Source organism: Saprolegnia diclina (assembly GCF_000281045.1).
Source record: "Saprolegnia diclina VS20 unplaced genomic scaffold supercont1.36, whole genome shotgun sequence".
NCBI classification, from domain to species: Eukaryota; Oomycota; class Saprolegniomycetes; order Saprolegniales; family Saprolegniaceae; genus Saprolegnia; species Saprolegnia diclina.
In genome coordinates this window covers 1-20,831 of record NW_008246103.1, presented here as the reverse complement: position 1 = coordinate 20,831, position 20,831 = coordinate 1, and the positions used below count along the sequence as shown (strand labels likewise).

General features: G+C 59.9%; 10 protein-coding genes across 10 annotated transcripts; 5 read left to right on the top strand and 5 right to left on the bottom strand.

Annotated features, from left to right (window-relative positions):
• Positions 1–244: 244 nt before the first annotated feature.
• SDRG_10501 (hypothetical protein) lies at positions 245–2,732 on the bottom strand. The gene is made up of 9 exons (XM_008616493.1): positions 2,609–2,732; positions 2,372–2,567; positions 2,255–2,326; positions 2,059–2,210; positions 1,779–2,003; positions 1,436–1,732; positions 678–1,388; positions 506–631; positions 245–463 (listed from the first exon to the last, which is right to left on the bottom strand). The coding sequence occupies exons 1-9, from the start codon at positions 2,726–2,728 to the stop codon at positions 305–307; spliced, it is 2,058 nt and encodes a 685-aa protein (XP_008614715.1). The 5' UTR covers positions 2,729–2,732; the 3' UTR covers positions 245–304.
• A 432-nt stretch (positions 2,733–3,164) lies between these two features.
• SDRG_10500 (hypothetical protein) lies at positions 3,165–4,205 on the top strand (the record flags this gene model as incomplete). Its single annotated transcript, XM_008616492.1, has 4 exons — positions 3,165–3,313; positions 3,364–3,452; positions 3,499–3,821; positions 3,864–4,205. The coding sequence occupies 4 exons, from the start codon at positions 3,165–3,167 to the stop codon at positions 4,203–4,205; spliced, it is 903 nt and encodes a 300-aa protein (XP_008614714.1).
• A 213-nt stretch (positions 4,206–4,418) lies between these two features.
• Positions 4,419–5,888, top strand: SDRG_10499 (hypothetical protein; the record flags this gene model as incomplete). The annotated part of the gene is made up of 3 exons (XM_008616491.1): positions 4,419–5,268; positions 5,311–5,752; positions 5,807–5,888. The coding sequence occupies 3 exons, from the start codon at positions 4,419–4,421 to the stop codon at positions 5,886–5,888; spliced, it is 1,374 nt and encodes a 457-aa protein (XP_008614713.1).
• Positions 5,889–5,940: 52 nt separating this feature from the next.
• Positions 5,941–6,597, bottom strand: SDRG_10498 (hypothetical protein). Its single transcript, XM_008616490.1, has 2 exons — positions 6,301–6,597; positions 5,941–6,249 (listed from the first exon to the last, which is right to left on the bottom strand). The coding sequence occupies exons 1-2, from the start codon at positions 6,561–6,563 to the stop codon at positions 5,958–5,960; spliced, it is 555 nt and encodes a 184-aa protein (XP_008614712.1). The 5' UTR covers positions 6,564–6,597; the 3' UTR covers positions 5,941–5,957.
• A 941-nt stretch (positions 6,598–7,538) lies between these two features.
• SDRG_10497 (hypothetical protein) lies at positions 7,539–8,039 on the top strand (the record flags this gene model as incomplete). The annotated part of the gene is made up of 1 exon (XM_008616489.1): positions 7,539–8,039. The coding sequence occupies one exon, from the start codon at positions 7,539–7,541 to the stop codon at positions 8,037–8,039; it is 501 nt and encodes a 166-aa protein (XP_008614711.1).
• SDRG_10496 (hypothetical protein) lies at positions 8,032–9,233 on the bottom strand. The gene is made up of 3 exons (XM_008616488.1): positions 8,982–9,233; positions 8,843–8,932; positions 8,032–8,789 (listed from the first exon to the last, which is right to left on the bottom strand). Exons 1-3 carry the CDS (start codon positions 9,207–9,209, stop codon positions 8,094–8,096), a joined length of 1,014 nt encoding a protein of 337 aa, XP_008614710.1. The 5' UTR covers positions 9,210–9,233; the 3' UTR covers positions 8,032–8,093.
• A 4-nt stretch (positions 9,234–9,237) lies between these two features.
• Positions 9,238–11,267, bottom strand: SDRG_10495 (TKL protein kinase). The gene has a single exon (XM_008616487.1). It carries the CDS (start codon positions 11,205–11,207, stop codon positions 9,357–9,359), a length of 1,851 nt encoding a protein of 616 aa, XP_008614709.1. The 5' UTR covers positions 11,208–11,267; the 3' UTR covers positions 9,238–9,356.
• A 301-nt stretch (positions 11,268–11,568) lies between these two features.
• SDRG_10494 (hypothetical protein) lies at positions 11,569–14,393 on the top strand. Its single transcript, XM_008616486.1, has 12 exons — positions 11,569–11,886; positions 11,936–12,110; positions 12,157–12,223; positions 12,270–12,383; positions 12,428–12,465; positions 12,511–12,696; positions 12,744–12,930; positions 12,973–13,059; positions 13,103–13,382; positions 13,434–13,853; positions 13,902–13,975; positions 14,022–14,393. The coding sequence occupies exons 1-12, from the start codon at positions 11,610–11,612 to the stop codon at positions 14,358–14,360; spliced, it is 2,244 nt and encodes a 747-aa protein (XP_008614708.1). The 5' UTR covers positions 11,569–11,609; the 3' UTR covers positions 14,361–14,393.
• A 1,057-nt stretch (positions 14,394–15,450) lies between these two features.
• SDRG_10493 (hypothetical protein) lies at positions 15,451–18,600 on the top strand (the record flags this gene model as incomplete). The annotated part of the gene is made up of 1 exon (XM_008616485.1): positions 15,451–18,600. One exon carries the CDS (start codon positions 15,451–15,453, stop codon positions 18,598–18,600), a length of 3,150 nt encoding a protein of 1,049 aa, XP_008614707.1.
• Positions 18,601–18,604: 4 nt separating this feature from the next.
• Positions 18,605–19,436, bottom strand: SDRG_10492 (hypothetical protein). The gene has a single exon (XM_008616484.1). The coding sequence runs from the start codon at positions 19,397–19,399 to the stop codon at positions 18,797–18,799; it is 603 nt and encodes a 200-aa protein (XP_008614706.1). The 5' UTR covers positions 19,400–19,436; the 3' UTR covers positions 18,605–18,796.
• Positions 19,437–20,831: the final 1,395 nt, after the last annotated feature.

Here is a 20,831-nt window from a genome sequence, read left to right as displayed (position 1 = left end):
TCAATCTGCCCCATACAAACGCAAGCACTAAACAGCCGTGTAACGGACCGCCGTTGATTGGATAAAATTCCACCGACGTCGTATTACGATTGGCCAAAAAGGACGCGATCTTTGCGTCGTTTCAAAATGGGCTTCGAGATTCCTCCTGCTTCTCACGACACAGCGGACCTTGATGACAGAGAGGTGGCCTCCTTGGCAAGGAGGCCAAGCGATGCAGCATGCTGCAAGGTTCATGACCAGCAAGCAGCGATGCGGTCCACTGGAACACACGGATGCCATTGAATGATACGACAGTGGCTAAGGGTCAAGTGGGCGGCGACGAGGCGGCAAAGGCAGCGCCGAGGTCGCGACATGTGGCAGTGAGCGACGCCAGCGCTTGTTGGCGAAACACAAAGCGGGCGGCGAGGTCGGCGAGGGCTTGGTTCTCGAACAAGCTCTTCTCCATGCATTCGTAGTGGCACTCCTATGGCACAGTGCGTCCCATCGCTGGCGAAAGCACGTGTACCTTGCAGACGATCTTGCTCTCTCGGTTGCCGCGGACGACGCAGCGGCGACAGAACGTATGGCCACAGCCCACGAGCGTCATGGGCTGCTCCAGCACCTGCATGCAGAGGAGGCATGTGAACGTACTCTACGCCACTGCATGTCAAGAGCGCAAGGCAGGGCAACAAGTATACCTCGGACGACGCCTCGGCCTCGACGATCTTTTGTACCGTCGCGCGCAGCTCATCGTGGGCGCGGCGAAGGAGGGTCGCGGCCGCGGGGTCGGTTGTCCTCGCCTGCAAGTCGTCAAAGGCGACGCGCAGGGCGGTGTAGTCGGCGCGCGCCTTGGCCAAGTCGGCGACAGCCGCGTCTTTGGCACGCAGGGAGTCGGTTTGCTTGGTCAGCAGCGCCTGCATCTGCGCTTGCAACACTGCGATCTGGTTGTTTTCGCCGGATTTGAGGCGCAGCACAAGCGCAGCGTTCTCCTGCTGGAGCTCGCGGACGCGCGTCGCGAGCTGCGCCTTCTCTTCCGAGAGGATCGAGAGCGCTTCGTCTTTTCCATTGCGCGCCATCTGAAGCGCCGCCACGGTCGCGTTTGCTGACGCGGGTGCGTCATGCAGGCGGTGCAAAAGACTCGACTCGTCTCGCGGCGCTTGGTGCGCTTCGAGGTGCGCGACTTGCTTGACGAGCGCTTCGATCTGCGCGGTCATGCCTGCCATCGACGCCTTGTACTGGTCGACGAGCGCCTGCTTCTTGGCCGACACGTTGCGCTCAAGGAGCAGGTCCGTCTCGAGCTTGCCGACCGCGTTCGCTAGCTCGAGGCACTTGGCGTTCAGTGCGTTCCGCTCTTGGCGACTATCGGACGACCGCTCGTGCGCGAGCTCGTCGCTGAGCCCTGCTTTTGCCTACAAGCGTGCATGGAAACGAGGTGCATTTTGCCATGTAAATCTACCCGCGCGAGTTCCAAGTTCGTCTCCATGAGAGTCTCCACTTGGGCTTCCAAGATCGCATGGACGCTCTCGAGGTGCAGGAGCTTGGCGTGCGTCGCTGCGTGGGCGTCCGAGATGGCGGCCACCGTCGCCGTTAGCTCTGCAATCCTTTCAATGTGCACGGCCTTCTCGCTCGCAAGCGCGGCAATCTCGTCGTGGAGGCCTTGGCGCCCTTTCCGGTCGCGTAATGCCTTGGCATTGACGTCGTCGTGGGCGCGGACGACCTCGAGCCGCAGCTGGTCGTTCTCTTGTGCCAATTTCTAGCCATTCCACGCTCAAATCGACTCTGCACATCAGGACGGGTACTTTGGATATTGCCTCAAACTGCGTGAGCGTTTGGCTGTGCTCTCGGAGCTCTTGCGCTTGGGCTCGCAGCGCAAGAACCTCGTTCGCCGCCCGCTCGAGATCCGAGCGGGTGCTGTCGAGCGTCAATGATGCGTGTTGCCGGCCCGCCTCGGCCTTCTGTAGCTGCTTGATGAGCTGGCGGTTCGTCTCGACAAGGCTCTGGTGCTGGTTCTCGAGGGCGCGCAGCTATACGATCATATTGGCCAACTTGCGTCGGAGATGTGTCACGCTATTCTATTACCTTGGCGTCAAGTTCGATCGACGCGTCAAAGGATTTGAGGTGCGACATGCGCGGGGTGCTGGGCGTCGCTATGCTCGTGCGAACTCTATCTCGATTGCTCTCGCGCGAGGCTGCGCGCTGGTTTTCTTGGGCGTGAATCGTTCGGAGCTCGCCTAGACTGCTGCTCGAGTCCCCTTCTCTGCACAACGCTGCGCACCTTTGAGTGCCTCAATATCGACTTTGGCCTTCTCCAGCTCTTGTCGGGCTTGAATGGCATCGTTGCGCTCCTCTACAGCAAGCATGAGCGTTGATGCGGCCGTAAGGATATGGCGACTGGTGTTGATGGACGTGAGCGCCGCGAGGTTGCGATGCACGCCGAGCACGACATCACGCGGCATGTCGCTGCGGCCTTTGGCGTTCTGCCGACGCATGGCGAGGAACTTGGTCTTGGGGAGATTGCCTGCCTCGTCTTGCTGTTTGCGCGGAAAGGCTACTTCCTCCGGCCGCTTGGAGAAAGGCTGGAGCAAGGCCTAGGACGCCATGAGCAAGAAGCGAGCCGCTACCTCGGTACCTCGGCCGTTGACCGCAGTTTGGCGCTGGGCACGACGCTCGTGAAGGCCCCGTCGTCGCGCTCGGGTGTCTCACCCCGGCTGTCCCGGCGCCCAAGCGGCCGTGTTGGGACGAACGACATCGGCAGTTTCAATCTAACAGCGCGTCCAGCGTGTTATGTGTTATAACACGCGTGTCAAGTCAGTTCTGATTGGCTCTGGCCAATCAAAAGCTCACCCATTGGTCCAAGGCGCGTTAGAAGGTCAGCGTGCGACAGACCGCATCTAGGTACCAATCTTGATTTAGTGTGAAAAGAACGCCACAAAGCACGCTTCGAACAGAAGGAGTACATGTTCATACCTCCACGACAAGCACACAAGCCAGGTACACTAGTGCATCTTTGTATGGGTACCGCTCCCCAAGCCTACCTCAGGCCGTCCACCGTCTCGCGCGCCGTTTTTCAATCCCATTAACACTATTCTAGAGAGATTGCGTCATCGACCTCAGCATCGCACTTAACAGGACGTCTGCGTTTCTGTCGAATCTCGCTGCAAAACGTGCAAATCGGAATCTTCACCATGAGCCGCTTCCGTGCGGTGGGCAAGGCCGTGGTCGATCGACGCCTCTTCTCGCACAAGGCGCTCAAGCTGCCCGAGTACCCCGTGGACACGACGTACCTCGTTGCGCACTACACGGCGCCGGCGCTCGCAGCGGGCTTTAGCGACAGGTGCCGCTGCCAGCCATACGCTTCCGTCACTGACCACGCGACGCTACTAGGGAACAAACGCTGCGCCGTTGTGCCAAGCTGCTCGAAGAAGGCAAAATCGATGAGCTGGCGCTTCTGCTGCAGCCATTCCGTGGCGCTGGTATAATCTATGATCTGATATGGCGCTTATATTTTTGATTGCATAGCCCTGGTGAAGGACAAGCCGCCTACGACAGATCTGCTGGACGCTTTCTCGGGACGGCACTTGGACCGCATCCGCAAGCGCTTGAACCGACTTCCGCGGCAAATCGCCAAGGCGTCAGCAAAGCGCGCGGCGGTTGTGATTCCGCTCTGTACGATGGCGAGTGATGGCAGTCCGCACGTCATTTTCACGCTGCGGTCGTCCCAGATGCGCTTCCATCGCGGCGAAGTGTGCTTTCCAGGGGGCATGGTCGAAAACATTGACAACTGCATCGAAGACACGTGCTTGCGCGAGATGGAGGAAGAAGTCGGCGTCCGCGCCTCGCAGGTTCATTGCACCATTGATATGTGCGCTCATCCAGCGTAATAGGTCAACGTGCTCGGTGTTTTGCGCTGCGATTGGTCGAACGTTGCATCGATTACAGGCGTGGCCGTGACGCCCGTGGTCGGCCACATTGCCGACTTCAACGCCGACCTGCTGCGCATCAACGCGAGCGAGGTCGAGAGCCTCTTCACGGTGCCTCTCTCACTGCTCGTCGAAGACAAGTACTGGATCCGACCCAAAAACGCAACGCCCGTCTTCACGGCAGGCCCACACGTCATTTGGGGCCTCACGGCGTACATCCTCGACATTTGCGTCCGCGACGTGCTCCTTATCGACCAGCCGCTCAAGGAAATTAGCACGCCCGAGCCCGAGTCGCATTTTGTCTAACCTCGCTATATACCCCTGCAGTAACTCTTGGCACTGATGTATTGTACAGAGCGCAGATCTTAGTCGCTGTCACAAGTTTCATTATACTGGCATTCGAGTAGAATTGCGATCTTTCGTCTTCGGAAGAGTTCAGACCTGCCGGATATGAGCGACGTATCTGGAAGGATCGGCGAATCCAATTCCTCACTCCGCGAGTTGCAGCTGGTTCGTGCCATGGCGGCTTCGCTGTACGTTCCACCGTTCGAGCGCAACCAGCGCGAGGCGATGACGACGACGCGCATGCATGAGAGTCTTGCAGAGCGCTGCGACTTGAGCCTCGCGTCGGCGCGCTACCGCTACCGCCTGCCGCGGGCAACATCCAAGGGGCACACGTCGCGCGTGCCGGGGCTCATCTCGCTCCTCTTCCAGCGCGAGCGACGCGGCCATTTGAGCACGCCAGAGCGCCTCGCAACCAACGAGTCGTTTTTGCCGTTTGGCATCAACAGCCAGTTCCACGAAGTCGACCAGCTAGTCGAGCGGCTCTACTGTGGCGAGTTTAGCGCCGATGGGCGGCAATTTCTCATTGCGGGCCAGAGCGAAGAGATCTCCGTGTACGACAGTGCGACGTGGAAGCGAGTGCTATCGCTGCCGGCGCGGAACCTGCGCTGGACGGTCACGGACGCCCATTTCACACCCAACGCCGACAGCATCGTGTACTCGTCGATCACGAGCTCGGTGCGGTTGGTGTCGCCAACGAGCGAGACAACGTTCCGCCTGAGCCCATCGCGGCAGTCGACGCCGTCGACGCGCTACCTGCGGGACTTTGGCGTCTGGTGTCTCGGGCTCAATTCGTCGGGCACCGAGCTCCTCGCCGGCACGTCGAGCAACAGCGTCGTGCTGCATGACATGACGACCAACAAGACCGTGTGTCATCTCATGGGCCACACGAACGACGTGAACGCGATTACATTTGTCGACGACTACTCGAACGTCTTTCTCAGCGGGTCGGACGACCAGCTCATCAAGCTCTGGGACCGGCGCATGATGTCCGAGTCGAATGCGACGCCCCAAGGCGTCTTCCCAGGTAGAGATATGCATTGAACCAAGCGGCTCATGCCATCCCTAGGCCACACGGACGGCGTTACGCACTTGAGCTCGCGCAACGACGGCTACTACTTCATCTCGAACGCCAAGGACCAGAGCTGCAAGCTCTGGGATTTGCGCAAGTGTCTCTCGAACGACAAGGTGCAGGTCGTGCCGCGCCGGTACGAGTGGGACTACCGCTTCGAGATGTACCCGGGGTACGAAGACGACGAGGCTGAGACGCCGCACCCGCAAGACCAGTCGATCATGACGTACCGCGGGCACATGGTGCAGCAGACGCTCATCCGGTGCTACTTCTCTCCCTTGCACTCGACCGCCCAGCGCTTCATCTACTCGGGCTCGGCCGACGGCGACGTGTACATTTACGATGTGCTCACGGGCGCGATCGTCGAGCAGCTCGAGCGCAATCAGTCGCCGCGTGACCGCCGCCGCGGCCCACCGGGCGTCACGCGCGACGTGCGATGGTAGGACGACCGAGAAGTGCTTGTGACGCACTCTAACGTTCTCTTGCTGCGTAGGCACCCCCACTTGCCGATGCTCGTGTCGCCCGACTTTGACGGCAAGCTCTGCGTGTGGCAGAAGGACCCGCCTGCCCACTAAGACATGCGCCCCATGCATATCGGCTGCAGAGATCGGTGAATGTCAAACGCAATACGAGTATGGCCAACGCTATAGAAGGTCCATGTTATCATCATCGGACTCGTCCGATAAGAACCATTCGCTGTGGGAGAGATTGCCGGCGGGGCGTGGTCGCCCTGGCGCAGGTACGATGATGGGCGACGCAGGGTCGTCGCTCTCCATGTCGACGTCCGTCATAAAGTCACTGTCTTCGATCTCGCTTTCTTCAGGAATCGTGAATGGCGGAAACATGTAGCTCCGCATCGGGTTGAGATTGGGCTTGGGGTTGTAGAGCACGAGAGCACCGAGGGCGGGGTCCCGCGGCGGCGCGGCCCGTCGCTGCCTACAACATGTCCGATGAGTAGGTAGACGCGTGGCGCAGCATAGTGCTTACAGGTAGGACGTGTAGAGGTCGAGATGGACGCGTTGCGGGTGGAGGAACTGGCGTGGGCCTGTGGCCGCAACGTACGCAGCGGGGCTCGGCGGCCTCGCCTTGGCGTCGGCCTTGGTCGTGCCCGCGGGCGAGGACGGCGACGCTGCCGACGAGATGCACATGTTCTCGAGGAACTCGACGAGGCTCTTCTTGTGGGCGGGCATCTGCAGGTAGACCTCTTCGTCGTCGGCTTCGCGCCGGCGGCGGACTCCGCGACGCAGCATGGACGCCTCGGCTGTTTGGAGACTGGCCCGATGATGATGCGATTCAAACACATGCTTGCACGGATGTGTTTAAAACACCCCACGTGGAACTCTCTGGAAGCACGCGATCTTTACTCGACGACCTTGCGCGCCCGTTTGCGCACAGGTCGTCGGCGTGCATCCATGCTATTTTGGCTCGGTCCTATGGAAAAAAGACTTATGACGAAGCCAATCTCCAAGCGCATGCTCATATTGTAGTTGTATTGCTCGAGCTCAAGCCGTCGACGTCATACATGTACATATACGTGGCACACTCACGGATGTATGCTCAAGAAGAAAGTGAACAATGTATCACAGGCAGGTCATACCGAGCACAAGAGATGACCTATGGAGTCGAACAGTCGGGAGGAAGCGACGGTCGCTCGGATTGAGAGTGCGCACTGGCGGTGGACCCAAAACGTCTGCAGGAGTTACCGTTGTCGTGCCCACGATTCTGGCCTCCATGCAAATGCAGTCGCAAGCAATTCGCTGTCACTTGGGTTCACAACCTTCTTCGATCACGGTACTATCTGCAGGACAAGGGATGTAAATCCCTTACTGCAGGATCTCGGTTGGGTGACCTATCAACCTCGGGCCTGCCATCTCCAGCTACCACATTGCATTGCATTTTCCGTTAACTTAACGTTACCGTATAAATACACTACAGCTAAACGAGCGACAACTATGGTCAGGATGGAGACGACGGCGCAGAGAGAGGCCGCTGCTGCGTCAACCGTGCCCTCGGGACTCGCTCGCGACGAGTTGTTGGTAGCGAGGCGCGTCGCAACGACGTAAACACGAACTTTCTAGAATTGCTTCCGGATAATTCGCGAGCTTGCTTCTGGAAGCTGCGCCGCCACCTTGGGCGTTGTATGGTCGCGTATCCGGATGATTGGGCTCGCCGATTGCGCTTCAGTTGCCAAGTTTCTCTCGACACGAACCGATTCCAAGACGACGATGATGTTGTTCCCGCCCCAGTCGCGCCCCATGGCCCTCAACCGAGGCCTGCGCCGTGGCCGCGACGACGACAGCTACAGCGCGCCCTGCCACCACAAGCGCATGAAGCTGGCAGAGAGCCTCCAGTACACGCAGGTGCAAGCGCCCGAGCCCGTATGGTTTGACCACGTGAGCTCCCCCGAGAACGACGACGTGGACATGGACGTGGATATGGACGCCGAGTCGGACCAGCTGCAGCTCGTGCCGTACGAAGCGCAGGCATCGTACCCGACGCTCGAGCTGACGTCGCCCGCCAAAGCTTTTCAGACCACTTGCACCCAACAACCGTTTCCACTGCACGACGAGCAACCGCCGGCCGACACGTCGACCGCGATTGTGCTCTACCGCCCGCCCCGCCACAACGCCGAGTGGAAGACCGAGCCCGAGTCGGACGCGAGCGAGAGCGAGAGCGAGGACGTGGCCGACTTCTCGTACGATATGATGGACATTGACGACATATAGATAGGAGGGTGTTTCTGTTTAGTAGTATTTATAATGCCAACCTACGCGTGCTCATCAAGGCTTGGACTTGGGATTCGCGCGCGCCTTCTTCTTGGCGCCCATGGAGAACGAAGGCGCACCGTGCGATGCCGCCTCGGGCGCGGCCCACGGGTCCAACGACCGCTTCTTGCTCGGGCCCGGCTTTTGCGGCGGCCCCTTCTTCTGGAAGGGCTTCTTTTGTCCTTTCTTGGACTGTGACTGGTTTGGCTGTGCTTGCTTGGCTTTGGGCTGCTGAGTTTGCTTAGCCTTGGGTTGCTGAGATTGCTTAGCTTTGGGCTGCTGAGATTGCTTGGCCTTGGGTGGCTGCTCGTGCTTGGCCTTGGTCGGTTGTGCAGCCTTGGACGGATGTGATGGCTCTGTCTTCTTTGGCTCCACTTCGGGCTGCATCGCGTCTTTTGTCGACGTGAGTGCAGGACTTGGGACGACAGGGGTCTCGGACGCCTCGACCTGGACCGTGGCCTCGGCCGTGCCGTCGTTGTCATGGTCCGATGCATCAGCCCCTCCTTCCTCCAGCTTCTTGGCTTCCCGCTTAGCCGCTTTCTTGGCGTCGCGCTCCTGTGCCAGCTTCTGCCGCTCCTGTTTCCGCTTGAGCTTTGCGGCGTCGCGTCGCGCAATGAAGCGCTTGGAGCGATCCGTCGTTCTTGCTTCCGCGATCCACGCCGCATCAGCGCCCCAGTCTTGCACGAAGAGCTTGTCCATCATCGCATCGTTCTACGCAACCATCGACCCGAATGAGCGACAAGTCGTTTGCTTCTCGCGCGTACCAGCACTTGCAGGTCGACAAAGCCCTGGAACGTAGCGTCGCCTGTCCGGGGCTGGCGGCCCAGTACATCAAACATGGAGTCCTTGACCATCTACACCAAGGGCATGAGCGTCTTGCAATGGCACTGTTTGTGTGCGTACCTCGCCGGCTGCGTTCTCGTCAATGGGCTCGGAGGCGTACCGGGCGATGAGCGCGTCGAGGCCGGACGCGCTGCCTTCGAGGAGCACGAGGTGCAGGCTGCCGCGCGTGAGGAGGCGGCCATGGACGCTAAGCTCCTTGCACCACGTCTTGAGCGACGCCACGTACTTGGCTCGGGCCTTGACTTGGTCCAGGCGCAGCGCGAGCACCTCCAGTCCTTCCGCGGCCATCGAGTTGCTTTCTGTGGCAACGAGTGGTCTCGATCAAGATCCGGCGCTTTCATTGGTTAAAATGCAGCCAATCCGATTCGAGCTTCGATATCTTGGCTCGACGTCGACACAATTTGGTCAATTAAACATAGGACACTACGATATTGTTTAACTTAATGCGACAGCTTGGAGGAGACCGAGCACTTGGCGCATGTCGGGGCGGAGGCCGGGGTCGTGCTGGATGCAGAGCGCGACGATGTCTCGGATCGGTGGAGGGCACGACGCCGATGGCCGGTGGCGGAGGCGGCCCGTGACGAGCATCCCAATGAAGTCGCTGCGCGGGTACGTCTCGCTCTCTTCCAAGAACGGGATCTCGTGCGTGTCGAGCTCGACGAGGAGGACGCCAAACGAGTAGACGTCGACGCGCTCGGCGTAGTCACCGTCCATGAGCATCTCGGGCGCGGACCACTGCACGTCGCCGACGCCCGACGTCATGGTTTGATCGTAGCTGCGGTCGCGGCAGCAGCCAAAGCCACTCAGCACGGCTTCGCGGCGCCGCCCGAGGATCACCGACGCCGCCTTGATGTTGCGATGGATCATGATCGGCTTTTGTGCGTGCATGTACACGAGCGCCTCGGCCACCTCGGTCGCGATGCGCAGCTTGTCGTGCCACGTCAGCCCGGGCTTGGGGCGGTTCAGAAGCGCGCGCAAGTCGGGCGGGTTGCCCGCGAGGTTCTCCGTGACGCAGCAAAGACCCGCGGTGGGCGAGATGTAAAAGCCCATGAAGCGGAGCACTTTGGGGCAGTCGACCTTGCTCAGCGAGATGATCTCCTTGACGAGCGCATCCTTTTCATCCGGAAACTTGAGGCTCTTGACCATCGCGAGCGTGCCGCCGTAGTGCGCAAGCTCCGTCTTCATGTAGTCACTCTGGAGCGACCGGATGATCTTGACCATGGACGGGTAAATGTACAAGTGGCGGTACACCTGGAGCTCTTCGTACCCCGCCCAGTCGATCTCGTCCATCGATGTTGTGACGGGGCGCGCCCTGTTACTCGCTATGTCGTTCACGGGGGCGTCGGCCGGCACCGGGAACGTGCCGCGGAAGCTGCCGGGCGGACCGTTCGGATCCATATATACGAGGCGGCCGTCGCCGTCCGGGTTTGGAATCGCGTACAGTGGCGGCCGCACGGTGGACCGCTCGTCGGTCGAGCTCTCGCCTGAAGCTTGGCGCGCCCAGCCACTGCTGTGATTGCTGTGATTGCTACCAGAGCTCATTTGGGATGGCAGACTTCGTGGTGGCAGTCGCGGGATCGTCGCCGATGCGTACGGTGGCGGGGCTGCATGCTGCGGTGGTGTATGGTACTGCTGTGTCTTGGCCGGCAACGACTCGGCCTCGTGCGCAAGCTCGGGCGGCACCGAGTGGCGATCCTGCCGAATAAACGCGGGGGCCGAGGCGGTGTGGCGCTCGGGCGTCTGGCGGTCTGACGAGGACCGCACTGCGTTGTTGGACTGCAGCTGGAATCGTGTTTGCGGCGGCGTCGAGCCCACAGCGTGTGCTTCGTACGTCGACGACTTGTAGTCGCGGCTCTTGTACAGCCGCGGAAACTCAAAGTGGCCGTTCACGGGCGGCTCGGGCGGCGTGAGGGAGCTAGCGCGCAACTCGAGGCGGAGGCGCACCTCGCCGCCGGGCGACGGATGCTTGGTCCGGTGCTCGAGTTTGAACCAGTGCTCGGCGCCCAGCGACGCCGCGATGGCCTCTTGCAATGGCGCACGGTAGATGCCAATATGGGCCTTGCGCAGGATCGAGTGGTTCTTGATCTCGATTTGGAACGGCTCGTTCACATCGACGCTCGGGATGTGGAACGTCGCATCGAAGCGCGGCTCGACGCCGCCTTTGGCGTGCACCTTGGTCTTAACCTTGGTGCCCGAGACCTTGATCGTGCAGTACGGATCCTGCGTGCCAAAGACCTGCGTGTTGCGGAGGCCTCTCGCCTCCTTCACGCAGACAAGGAGGTCCATTTGCCGCCACGCGCAATCTGTTCTGCGACGGGGAAAGCCAGTCGGCTGCAAACGAGGGCCCCCCTCCTCCTGACACATGCGCGAATCATTTTTCCCATCCCCCCTCGTGGAGCTTTTCTATTCTAAAACCACGCAACCTTCCGGCCCAAAACAGAGCAAGGCCACACACGACACCTACGGCTGTACCAGCGCGTTGCGATACGATAGGACTGTGCCATGGTCGATCTCGTGTCCACATCAAAGCTGTTTGCACTTGGCGTTTGCCGTTGTCGACAGTTGTAGAGGCATACCATCGTGGCCAAAATGGCGTGCGATTAGCTTATCAACTCGTACGAAACCGGTCCTGTCGAAACGCACAAGAGAGCTCACCTCGTGAAACCGCGCCGGGTATTCGGGTATTCCATGGGAAAGGCTGCGAGCGAAAGGGTGACTCCGAAGCGCACCACGCTCACGCGGGTCATCAACATGGACCGGGACGACGACGCGGCGCCGTCGCGGCTTCCGCGCCTTGTTCACATGGTGTCGGCGCCAAAAGCCAAGCGCATTTCGTTCAACATTTGGAAGCAAGCCGAAGTGCTGCCCGCGACAAACCGCGTCTCGCTGCGCGTGACGGCCGAAGAGCGCAAGAAGCTCGTGCAAGGCGTGACAGCACCGCCGCCCCGCTTCATGATCTACCCTGGTTCCAAAATTCCACTGCGTCAAGACTCCTGGCTCATCGGACGTTGTAGACTCCACACTGCGGCTTTCTTGGGACTCGTTGATTGCGATTGCGACGGTCGCCCTTGCGTGGCGGCTGCCGTACAGCCTTGTCTTTGAAGCCAACATGGACACGCCGTCCTGGACGCACATTTTCGACATTGTCATTGACGTAGTGTACATCGGCGATGTCGTCATGAACTTTCGGTGCGCCTTATGGATAAGCGCACGCATAGTATGACTTTACGCCTAGCACGGGCTTTCGCCACGACATTGAGATTGTGCTCGACCCGAAAAAGGTCGCGCTCCACTACGTGACGGTACGTTGCGTGTCGACGCTGTGTCTTCATTGACTGGCACTTCTAGACATGGTTTTTCATCGACTTTGCCGGCGCCATCCCCTACGAATTAATGTTTGACGCGGGCAAGGGCGTCGAGCGCGTCGCGGTCAAGACGTCGCTCAAGTACCTCAAGATTCCGGTTCCTAAAGCTCGATATCAGCGCATTGGCTCACGCTGGCGTAGAAACTCTTTCGTTTGGCGCGCGTCATCCGCTTTGTCCGGTACGACGACTACCATGACACATGTCCTCATGCTGCTGTGTGTAGGAAACACCTCGAATTCATGTACACCTTTCAGCTGCTCCTGCTGTACGTCTCGTGCGTGCACTGGATCGCGTGTGTGTGGGCCTCGATGGCAATGGACACGGACAACAGCATGATCGACTTGGAGCCATTTACACGATACGGCATCTACCTCTATACGTCTACGAGCCTCCTGCTCAACATGTCCCCGTACGACAAGTTCTCGATCCATGCATCCAAATATGGCTGTCGACTAGGGTCACAACGATTGCCCCCGAGCACTACCTTTACGCCGCGATGCTTTCGTTCGCGGGGTTTTGCATGATGGCACTCATTTTTGCAAGCGTGACGGCCATTTACATTCGGCACACGTCCCGCGCGTCCGAGTACCAAGCCAAAATCAAGACCGTCATGTCCGACCTCAAGGCGCTGCAAGTGCCACGCGTACGTCTCATGACATTGCTCCGTGGTTGCCAGCGCGCGTAGGAGCTGCGCACGGCAGCTAAGAACTACTACGACATGCTCTGGCGCGTCAAGAAGACGTCGGATCGCTACGAGCGATCGATTTACGAAGTACGAATTCCTGGTATATGTGGCGGTGACGTGTGCGCTCTAGGACGAAGACTTGTCGCCTTTGATTCGCGCTGAGATTGCTCTCCACATCCACCGACGCACGATCGCGCTCGTGCCGCTCTTCAAAGGCTGCACCGACGACTGCCTCGCGTCCGTTGTCACGCGGCTCAAGACGCACTTGTACAACGAGAAGGACGTGATTTTTCACCGCGGCGAGCCCGGGCGGAGCATGCTCATCATTATCCGCGGCAAGGTCAAGATCATCGGCCCGGACAACTCGGTCGTCGCCGTGCTCAAAGAAGGCAGCTTTTTTGGCGAAATCGGTGCGCTCACCGGCACTCGCTATGCGGACACTAGACGCTAACATGGCGTAGGCCTCCTTGCCAATACGTCGCGGTCCGCGACCGCGGTGGCCGCGACGTTTTGCGAAATGAAGAGCCTCGACCAAGTGGACGCCGAGGTCATTTTCGCTTTGTACCCCAACATTCTAGACCGCTTGTACCGCGAGTCGGACAAACGCAAGCGCGAGAATAAGAACCGGTCGAGCTTCTCCAACATAAAAGTGCTCGACAATGCGCACGTTGTCGACAAGGATGCGATCGACGAGATGACGTTCGAGCAACGAGGCGCGCCGCGGAGCCGCGTCTTTGAGCGCAGCAGCAGCGCCAATGAAGTCCTCAAGGGCGAGCGCTCGAGCCTCATGTTGGCAGTGAACGGCGTGCGGAGCTTGAAGAACCTCCAAAACGACAGCACGGACGACGAGCGCGCGGCATCCCCTCCACCAATCTCTGCAGGTACAGCTCGAAAGGTGGTTGTACATGACACCGATATTGGTCATATAGGCTCGGGCCACGCTGTCGTCAAGGAGACCTTGTCGAGCCTCACAAGTTTGCACTTGGATGTCGAGCGCCTCAAGGTTGACATTCATTCCTTGCACGCGGATACAACAACGCTGCTTCTAGGATACGCTGCAAATCATTCTTAAGAACCAAACGCAGCTCATGACGAAGCTCAACACAATGGAGACCAAAGGCTCTGTACACAAGCGCAAGGATGGCACCGTCGTCAAGTCCAAGGCCGCGACGGATCGCTCGTTCAAGCTGCGTCGGCAGCGGAGCCGTGATACGGAGGAGCTCGTCTCGATGTACGAAGACATTATGAGCCCAGAAAAGCCGGTGGCACGGATACCGCCGCCTCTGTCACGACAAGGGACCGGAAGCATCAAGGATTCGACTCGAAGCGGACGAGACACGAGTGAAGACGGCAAGGTGTCTGAGTACAAGAGCTCCGATGCTTCGTAAAACGCCTCTGGCAATAGAGATGCATGGTTCTAGTACCTACTATAAGCTGAAAAGCTTACTCGGACATTTGCACAGACACAATCAAGTGGTTCCGGCACGGCATACGTGGCACGCCACGAGCGACACTTTGCACTTCGCATCAAACCCATCGGATCAGGTCCAACGACGTTTGCGCAATGGCGTTAAACGTTGCGTTTAATGCGTTTTACATGTCCTTTCCGAAGTTCGAAGTGCCACGCCGGCCTTGGAGTGGGATCCATCCATTTCCCCATTGCTTGTGAGATGGCATGCGCTATGCAAAGGTGTCACTCGGGTGACGTCGCCCCTTTTTATACTGGTGACGCCACGCCTCCATGCAGCCGAGTAGCGCTATGCACGAGGTTGCATAAGCATGCTTCAAGGATCCCAGGCACCGTCCTACTCGGCTGCGATTCCGAAGAATCGACGTCCGACGCAGCCGATCCTGCGCCGTGACGAACGAACGAAGGGGCACGTCGTAGAGGCCACACTGGGCACCGTCGGCCAACAAACTTGGGTGCTTCCGTGCGTCATCTCGTCATCGCCGTCCATTTTTCTGTACCATGTACCCTGCGCCATGCAAACGTACGCTCGTCATTTTGGTCTTTGTAGCGGAATGTACGTCACGTACATTGTACGTACAAGATACGAAGAGGCGACTGTGTAACGCTGGGTGAAATGACCTTTGAAAGTCGATGTGGCGCTCCGCGACCGCATCTTGTTTGGCTGGCGAGCACCGGCAGCTAGTTGCACGCAGATTAGGACGTCCAGCGGCCATTACAGCGCGGCCGCGCACTATTGCGCATCGCATGTGGATGTCAAGGTACCAGGTAAATCACCGTGTACATTCGATGGGGAAGCAGCGCGGCTTCGACCGAAGGGTGATCCGATCGCGTCGCAGATGTGGGACAAAGGTGGCGTGATTCCAGCCCATTGGCGGCCTCAAGGGGTAGGGCCATGTGACTCGTCTTTTGTAAGTGAGATCTTGCGGCCGATGTGTTGAACCTGCGAGACTTGATACGGGTCGGGTTTCGCGGAAGGTTTTCATCATCATTTCGCATTTCCATCTCCCATGCTCTTCCTCGCGATGCTCGTCGTCGTCAGCTCCGAGGGCCTCCGCGGGCTGCTCCAAGATGGCATGGCGTACCTGGCCACGTACCCGTCGCTCTTCCTGCTCTTCCTCCTCTTCGGCTTTGCCGTCGCGGTCGCGAGCTCCATCTTGCACTACCGGTTCCACGACGCTAACAAGGTCGCGGCCGTGCCCATGGCGTGCTACGACTGCGAGCAGCAGTCCAAGACCAAGAAGACGACCAAGGCCGACGTCGCGTCCAAGCGCACGATGGCGGAGAATGTTGGTATCCTTGCCATGGAGGTCTACTTCCCGGCCAACTACATCGACCAAGCCGACCTCGAGCAATACGATGGCGTGAGCGCTGGCAAGTACACCAAGGGCCTCGCCCAAGACAAGATGTGCTTTACGGGCGACCGCGAAGATGTCAACTCGATCGCGCTCACGGCGGTCAAGAACCTCCTCGAAAAGTACGACATCCACCCGTCGCAGATTGGCCGCCTCGAAGTCGGTACCGAGACGATGGTCGATTTGTGCAAATCGACCAAGACGGTGCTCATGGACCTCTTCCACGAGCATGGCAACTACGATCTGGAAGGTGTGACGTCTGTGAACGCGTGCTACGGTGGTACGGCGGCCCTCTTCAACTCGGTCGCGTGGGTCGAAAGCCGTGCGTGGGATGGCCGCTACGCGCTCGTTGTGTGCGGTGACATTGCGGTTTACGCCAAGGGCCCCGCGCGCCCGACGTGCGGTTGCGGCGCTGTCGCTATGCTCATCGGCCCCAACGCGCCGCTCGTCATGGAGAGCGAGCTGCGCACGACGTTCTCGGAGAACATGTGGGACTTTTACAAGCCGGACCCGCACTCCGAGTACCCGACCGTCGACGGCAAGTTCTCGCAGTCGTGCTACCTCAAGACGCTCGACGACTGCTACCGCCGCTTCTGCGTCAAGAACGAGCTCGCCGGTGTCACCAAGAACGGCAAGAACTTTGACGTGGCCGCCAACGACTTTGTCATCTTCCACTCGCCGTACAACAAGCTTGCGCAGAAGGGCTTTTCGCGCATCATCTTCAACGACTTTCTCCGCAACCCGTCCCTGCCGCAGTACGAACTCCTCAAAAAGTGGCACGGCGCCAAGCTCGAAGACACGTACTACGACCGCGACTTGGACGCGGCCGCGCGCAAGGTGTCGCTCGACCTCTGGAATCGCATGGTCGAGCCGTCCTGCGGCGCGTCGCGTGCGATTGGCAACTGCTACACGGCCTCCGTGTACATCAACCTCGCGTGTCTCGTCGACACGGCCCGCGCGTCGCTCCACGGCAAGCGCATCATGCTCTTCTCGTACGGCTCGGGTGCGGTCGGCTCGATCTTCTCGCTCCGCGTGCCCCGCCCGGCGGACCGGTTGCCGACCGAGGCTGGCGCTGTGCCGTTCACGCTCGAGCGCATGTCGGACTCGCTCAACCTCGTACGCCGCCTTGACGCGCGCATGAAGCGGACGCCCGAAGAGTTCAACGCGCACTTGGACTTGCGCGAGGCGTCGCACGGCCTCAAGTCGTACACGCCGCTGCAGTCGACCGATGCGCTCTTCCCCGGCACGTACTACCTCGTCAAGGTCGACGACAAGCACCGCCGCACGTATGCGCGCAAGGCGCTCAACCAGCCGCTCGCGTATGCTGCGCTGCCGCCGCTCGCGGTCGCGCCGCCGTCGCCCAAGCCCGTGGTCGCGGCCCCCAAACCGATGCGCGTCGTTGTCTCGGGCGTCGGCGCCGGTGCGCCGGGCGCGGCGGGTCCGTTCCGCGCCGACACGTTCGAGAAGCTTCTTGCTGGCGACAACCACATTGACGTGCTCGGTGACGATGCCAAGGACGCGATGCTGGCACGCCGCGTCGTGCAGATCTCCAAGAAGGACGGCGTGACGACGCGCGCGCCAGTGAGCTCCGCCGACGAGTGCATCAAGCTTGCGGCCGTGCTTCGCCCCGTGGACCTCGTCGCCCAGTACGGCATCCCCAAGAGCCTTGTCGAAGGCATGGACACAGCGTCGATCGCCGCCGTCGCCGCCGGCCTCGACGCGCTCAAGCAGTCGGGTCTCGTGGCTGGTACCGTCGAGAACGGCTGGGGCAACTGGCGTCTTCCGGACGCGATGGCCGACTCGACCGGTGTCTTGTACGCGACGTCGTTCCCGGCGCTCGATGCGGCCGTAAAGGAGGTCGCGCGCTTCCACACGACGCCGACCGACGACTATGAGTTTGACCGCAAGCTCCTCTTCCGCCTCCTTGTGCTCGCCAACGCGCAGATTGCGCAGATCGTCGGTGCCAAGGGCCCGAACGCCCAGGTGAACGCGACGTGCGCCGGTACGACGGTGGCCATCTCGATGGCGCAGGACTGGATCAAGTCGGGCAAGTGCCAGCGCGTCATCGTTGTCGCCGGCGACATTGCGAGCAGCGAGAGCCTCCTGCCGTGGATCGGCAGCGGCTTCCGCGCGCTCGGTGCCGCGACTCTGGCCTCGACGGTCGCGGACGGCGCTGTGCCGTTCGACAAGCGCCGCAACGGCATGCTTCTCGGTGGCGGCGCCGTCGGCCTCGTGCTCGAAGCCGAGTCGGCGACGATCGCCCGCGGCCTCTCGACGCCGTCGACGGTGCACTTGGTCGCGAGCCAAGCGAGCAACTCGGCCTTCCACGGCGCGTCGATCGACAAGGAGCACCTCGCGCACGAACTCAACCGGTTCCTCTCGACGATCGAGGCCGAGCACGGCATCTCGCGCGCTATGATCGCTGCGCACGGCGTCTACTACAGCCACGAGACGGGCACGCACGCGTCGCCGTCCAAGTCGTGCGCGTACTCGGAGATCTCGGCGCTGCGCTCGGCGTTTGGCGACGCCGGTCTGGCGACGCTCGTGATTGCGAATACAAAGGGCTTCACGGGCCACCCGATGGGCGTCTCGTTCGAGGACGTGGTGGCCGTCGAGGGCCTCAAGCGCGGCCGCATCCCGCCGGTTGTCAACTTCAAGATCCACGACGACAACTTGAGCGCGACGCCGCTCCGCCTTAGCAACGGCGGCGCGTACCCGGACGTCAAGTACGCGCTGCGTTTCGCGGCGGGCTTTGGCTCGCAAGTCGCCTTTACGCTCTACGCGCGCACAGACAAGACGATGTAAACACCCACCCAATGCGATTCCGTGTACATATATACGTCATGCTTCCTGGGAGACGAAGGGTAGCGCAATGAGAGACGCGTGGTGATGATGCTGTAGCGGACTTGACCGGCTTGATAATCCTACCTCAGCGACCCAACTTTCTGTCGGGTTGTTCGAGATGCATACGGTTTCCATCGTCGCTTAGTACGTCTGCTCGCTATACGTTGTCCATTTGGTGGAGCATCTGCGTCACGTGGCCGATCGGGTTGGCGCTGTACGGGTGGAAGTGGCCGTCGTCGTGCTTCTTGGCTTTCTTGGCCTTCTTCTCCTTCTTGTGCTTTTTTTCCTTCTTGTGCTTCTTCTTCTCGCCGCCGATCGGCGACGAGGGTACCGACGCCTTGCCGTCTTGCGCGGCCTGAGGAATCGTAAACCACGAGGTGCTGAAGAAGTGCTCGAAGAGCGCCTTGGCGGCCATCGGGCTGCTTGCGTCCTTGGTCCAAAGCGCCTTGGCCGACTCGTCGTGCGTGGCCTCGATGGCCTCGATGAGCCGGCCGCCGACCGCGTTGTACTGATGCATGTGGACGGGGTTGGCGCTAAAGTCGTGCGTCTTCTTCTCGCCAATCCACGCGTTGACCTTCTTGACGAGGAGCTCCTCGAGCTCGACGGCGCGGAGCAGCTGCGGCTTAGGCGCGAGGCTACTGCCGCTGCGGTTCGTGTTGCTGTTGGTCGAGAGCACGTGCTCCTCTTGCTTGACCAAAGCCGCGTGCAGGCCCTTGACCATCGCGTTACCCGGCCCTTCCCAGCGCTCGACCAGCGTCATGCTCGGTCGTGCGGTGTGGTGAAATTCCAAATTGCGCTAAAAACACCCAATTTCGACTTTGACCTTTCCTTGATTGTGTCGCAAGCCACCATGACCAAGCGGGACCAGCTCGATTGCGGAGGGTGTCGAGATAGCTGCAAAAGCGCTTGCCAGCGTTTGCCGAGCACTCGACACAGTATGCGGGGCAGGCGTAAGCTCGCAGAGCAGCGACAAGAGGCCGATGACAAACGCGAAACGAGCGCAATAAGAGCCATCGGCGGAGCTGAAGAGTTATCTTTTGACCAGCTACAGCAGTACATTTCGGCTTATGAAGCGTGATGGGCATTGTGTTGGGATCACCGAACCTGCGGAGTTGGAGTTGGCGCGACTGGGAGCCTACAAAGTTCATAACGACTCCGGTCTTCCAAGCTTGGTGACGTACGTGAAACGCAGGGGATATGCCATTTGCACAAGCGCTGCAGCGGCGTCTTGCTCGTCGATGGCCACCTGCGCTTGTGGAGAGGGAGCAGCGTCGGCTACCGGTTTCTCTGGCGCTTGCGGATCTGCGGCGTTCTGGTCGTTGATTGTCACCGGTGCTTGCGGTGCTACGCTGGCGGCGTTATCTTGGTTGGTATCAACCACGGGCGCTTGAGGACCTGCGGCAGCTGTGTCTTGGTCGCCGACTGCCACCGGCGCGTGTTGAGCTTGGACAGCGATGGTGTCGTGATCATCGACCGGCGCTTGTGGTACTGGAGCAGCAGCGCCATGGTCCGGTGGCGGAAAGACCAATGGCCCAAACGTTCGGTAGCAAACGGCGCACGAGAAGACGTTGGGCAGGAGTCGTCGGCGCTTGCCCTTGCACGTTCGCCGCCCGCAGTCGACGCAGTTGGCCGCCATGCGTCGTTTGCAGTCCTTACTGCGTGCTTTTTGCTCACAAAGGAGATATATTTCTAAAAACACCGCTCCTTCTGGATGGCAGCGGACCCAGATTTTGGGCAAGTCTACACGGGAATGGTTCGTCGATGTACGCGTCGCCACACGTGCCCTTGGGCCAAGCACATGCGAGGACGATGTGATTCGCGTGGCAGGCTGCAATGCAATCATTTACGGCCTCATCGTGCGCTTGCCGACGGCTCGGCGCTTGAAATGCGCTGCCACTCAATAATCTTCGATTCCGAAGTTCGAAGAGAAAAGGTCTATAGTGTGTCTGTGTTGAAACATTCACTCTTGTTCACATACAAATACCTAATGTAGAAAGTTTTGTCCGGGCCGTCCAGGCGGATCTCGCTCACCAGCGAGCACCAAATCGCGTTTAGAAATGAAGTCGCCCATCTTCGGCAGGGCGATAGAAGACTACTTGGAGAGCAGAGCAAGCCCACTCTCCTTCCTTACGGAGGTCTGTATCGCATGCAAGAGGTAGAAATATATATATTCGTTATTTAATATGTTAAAA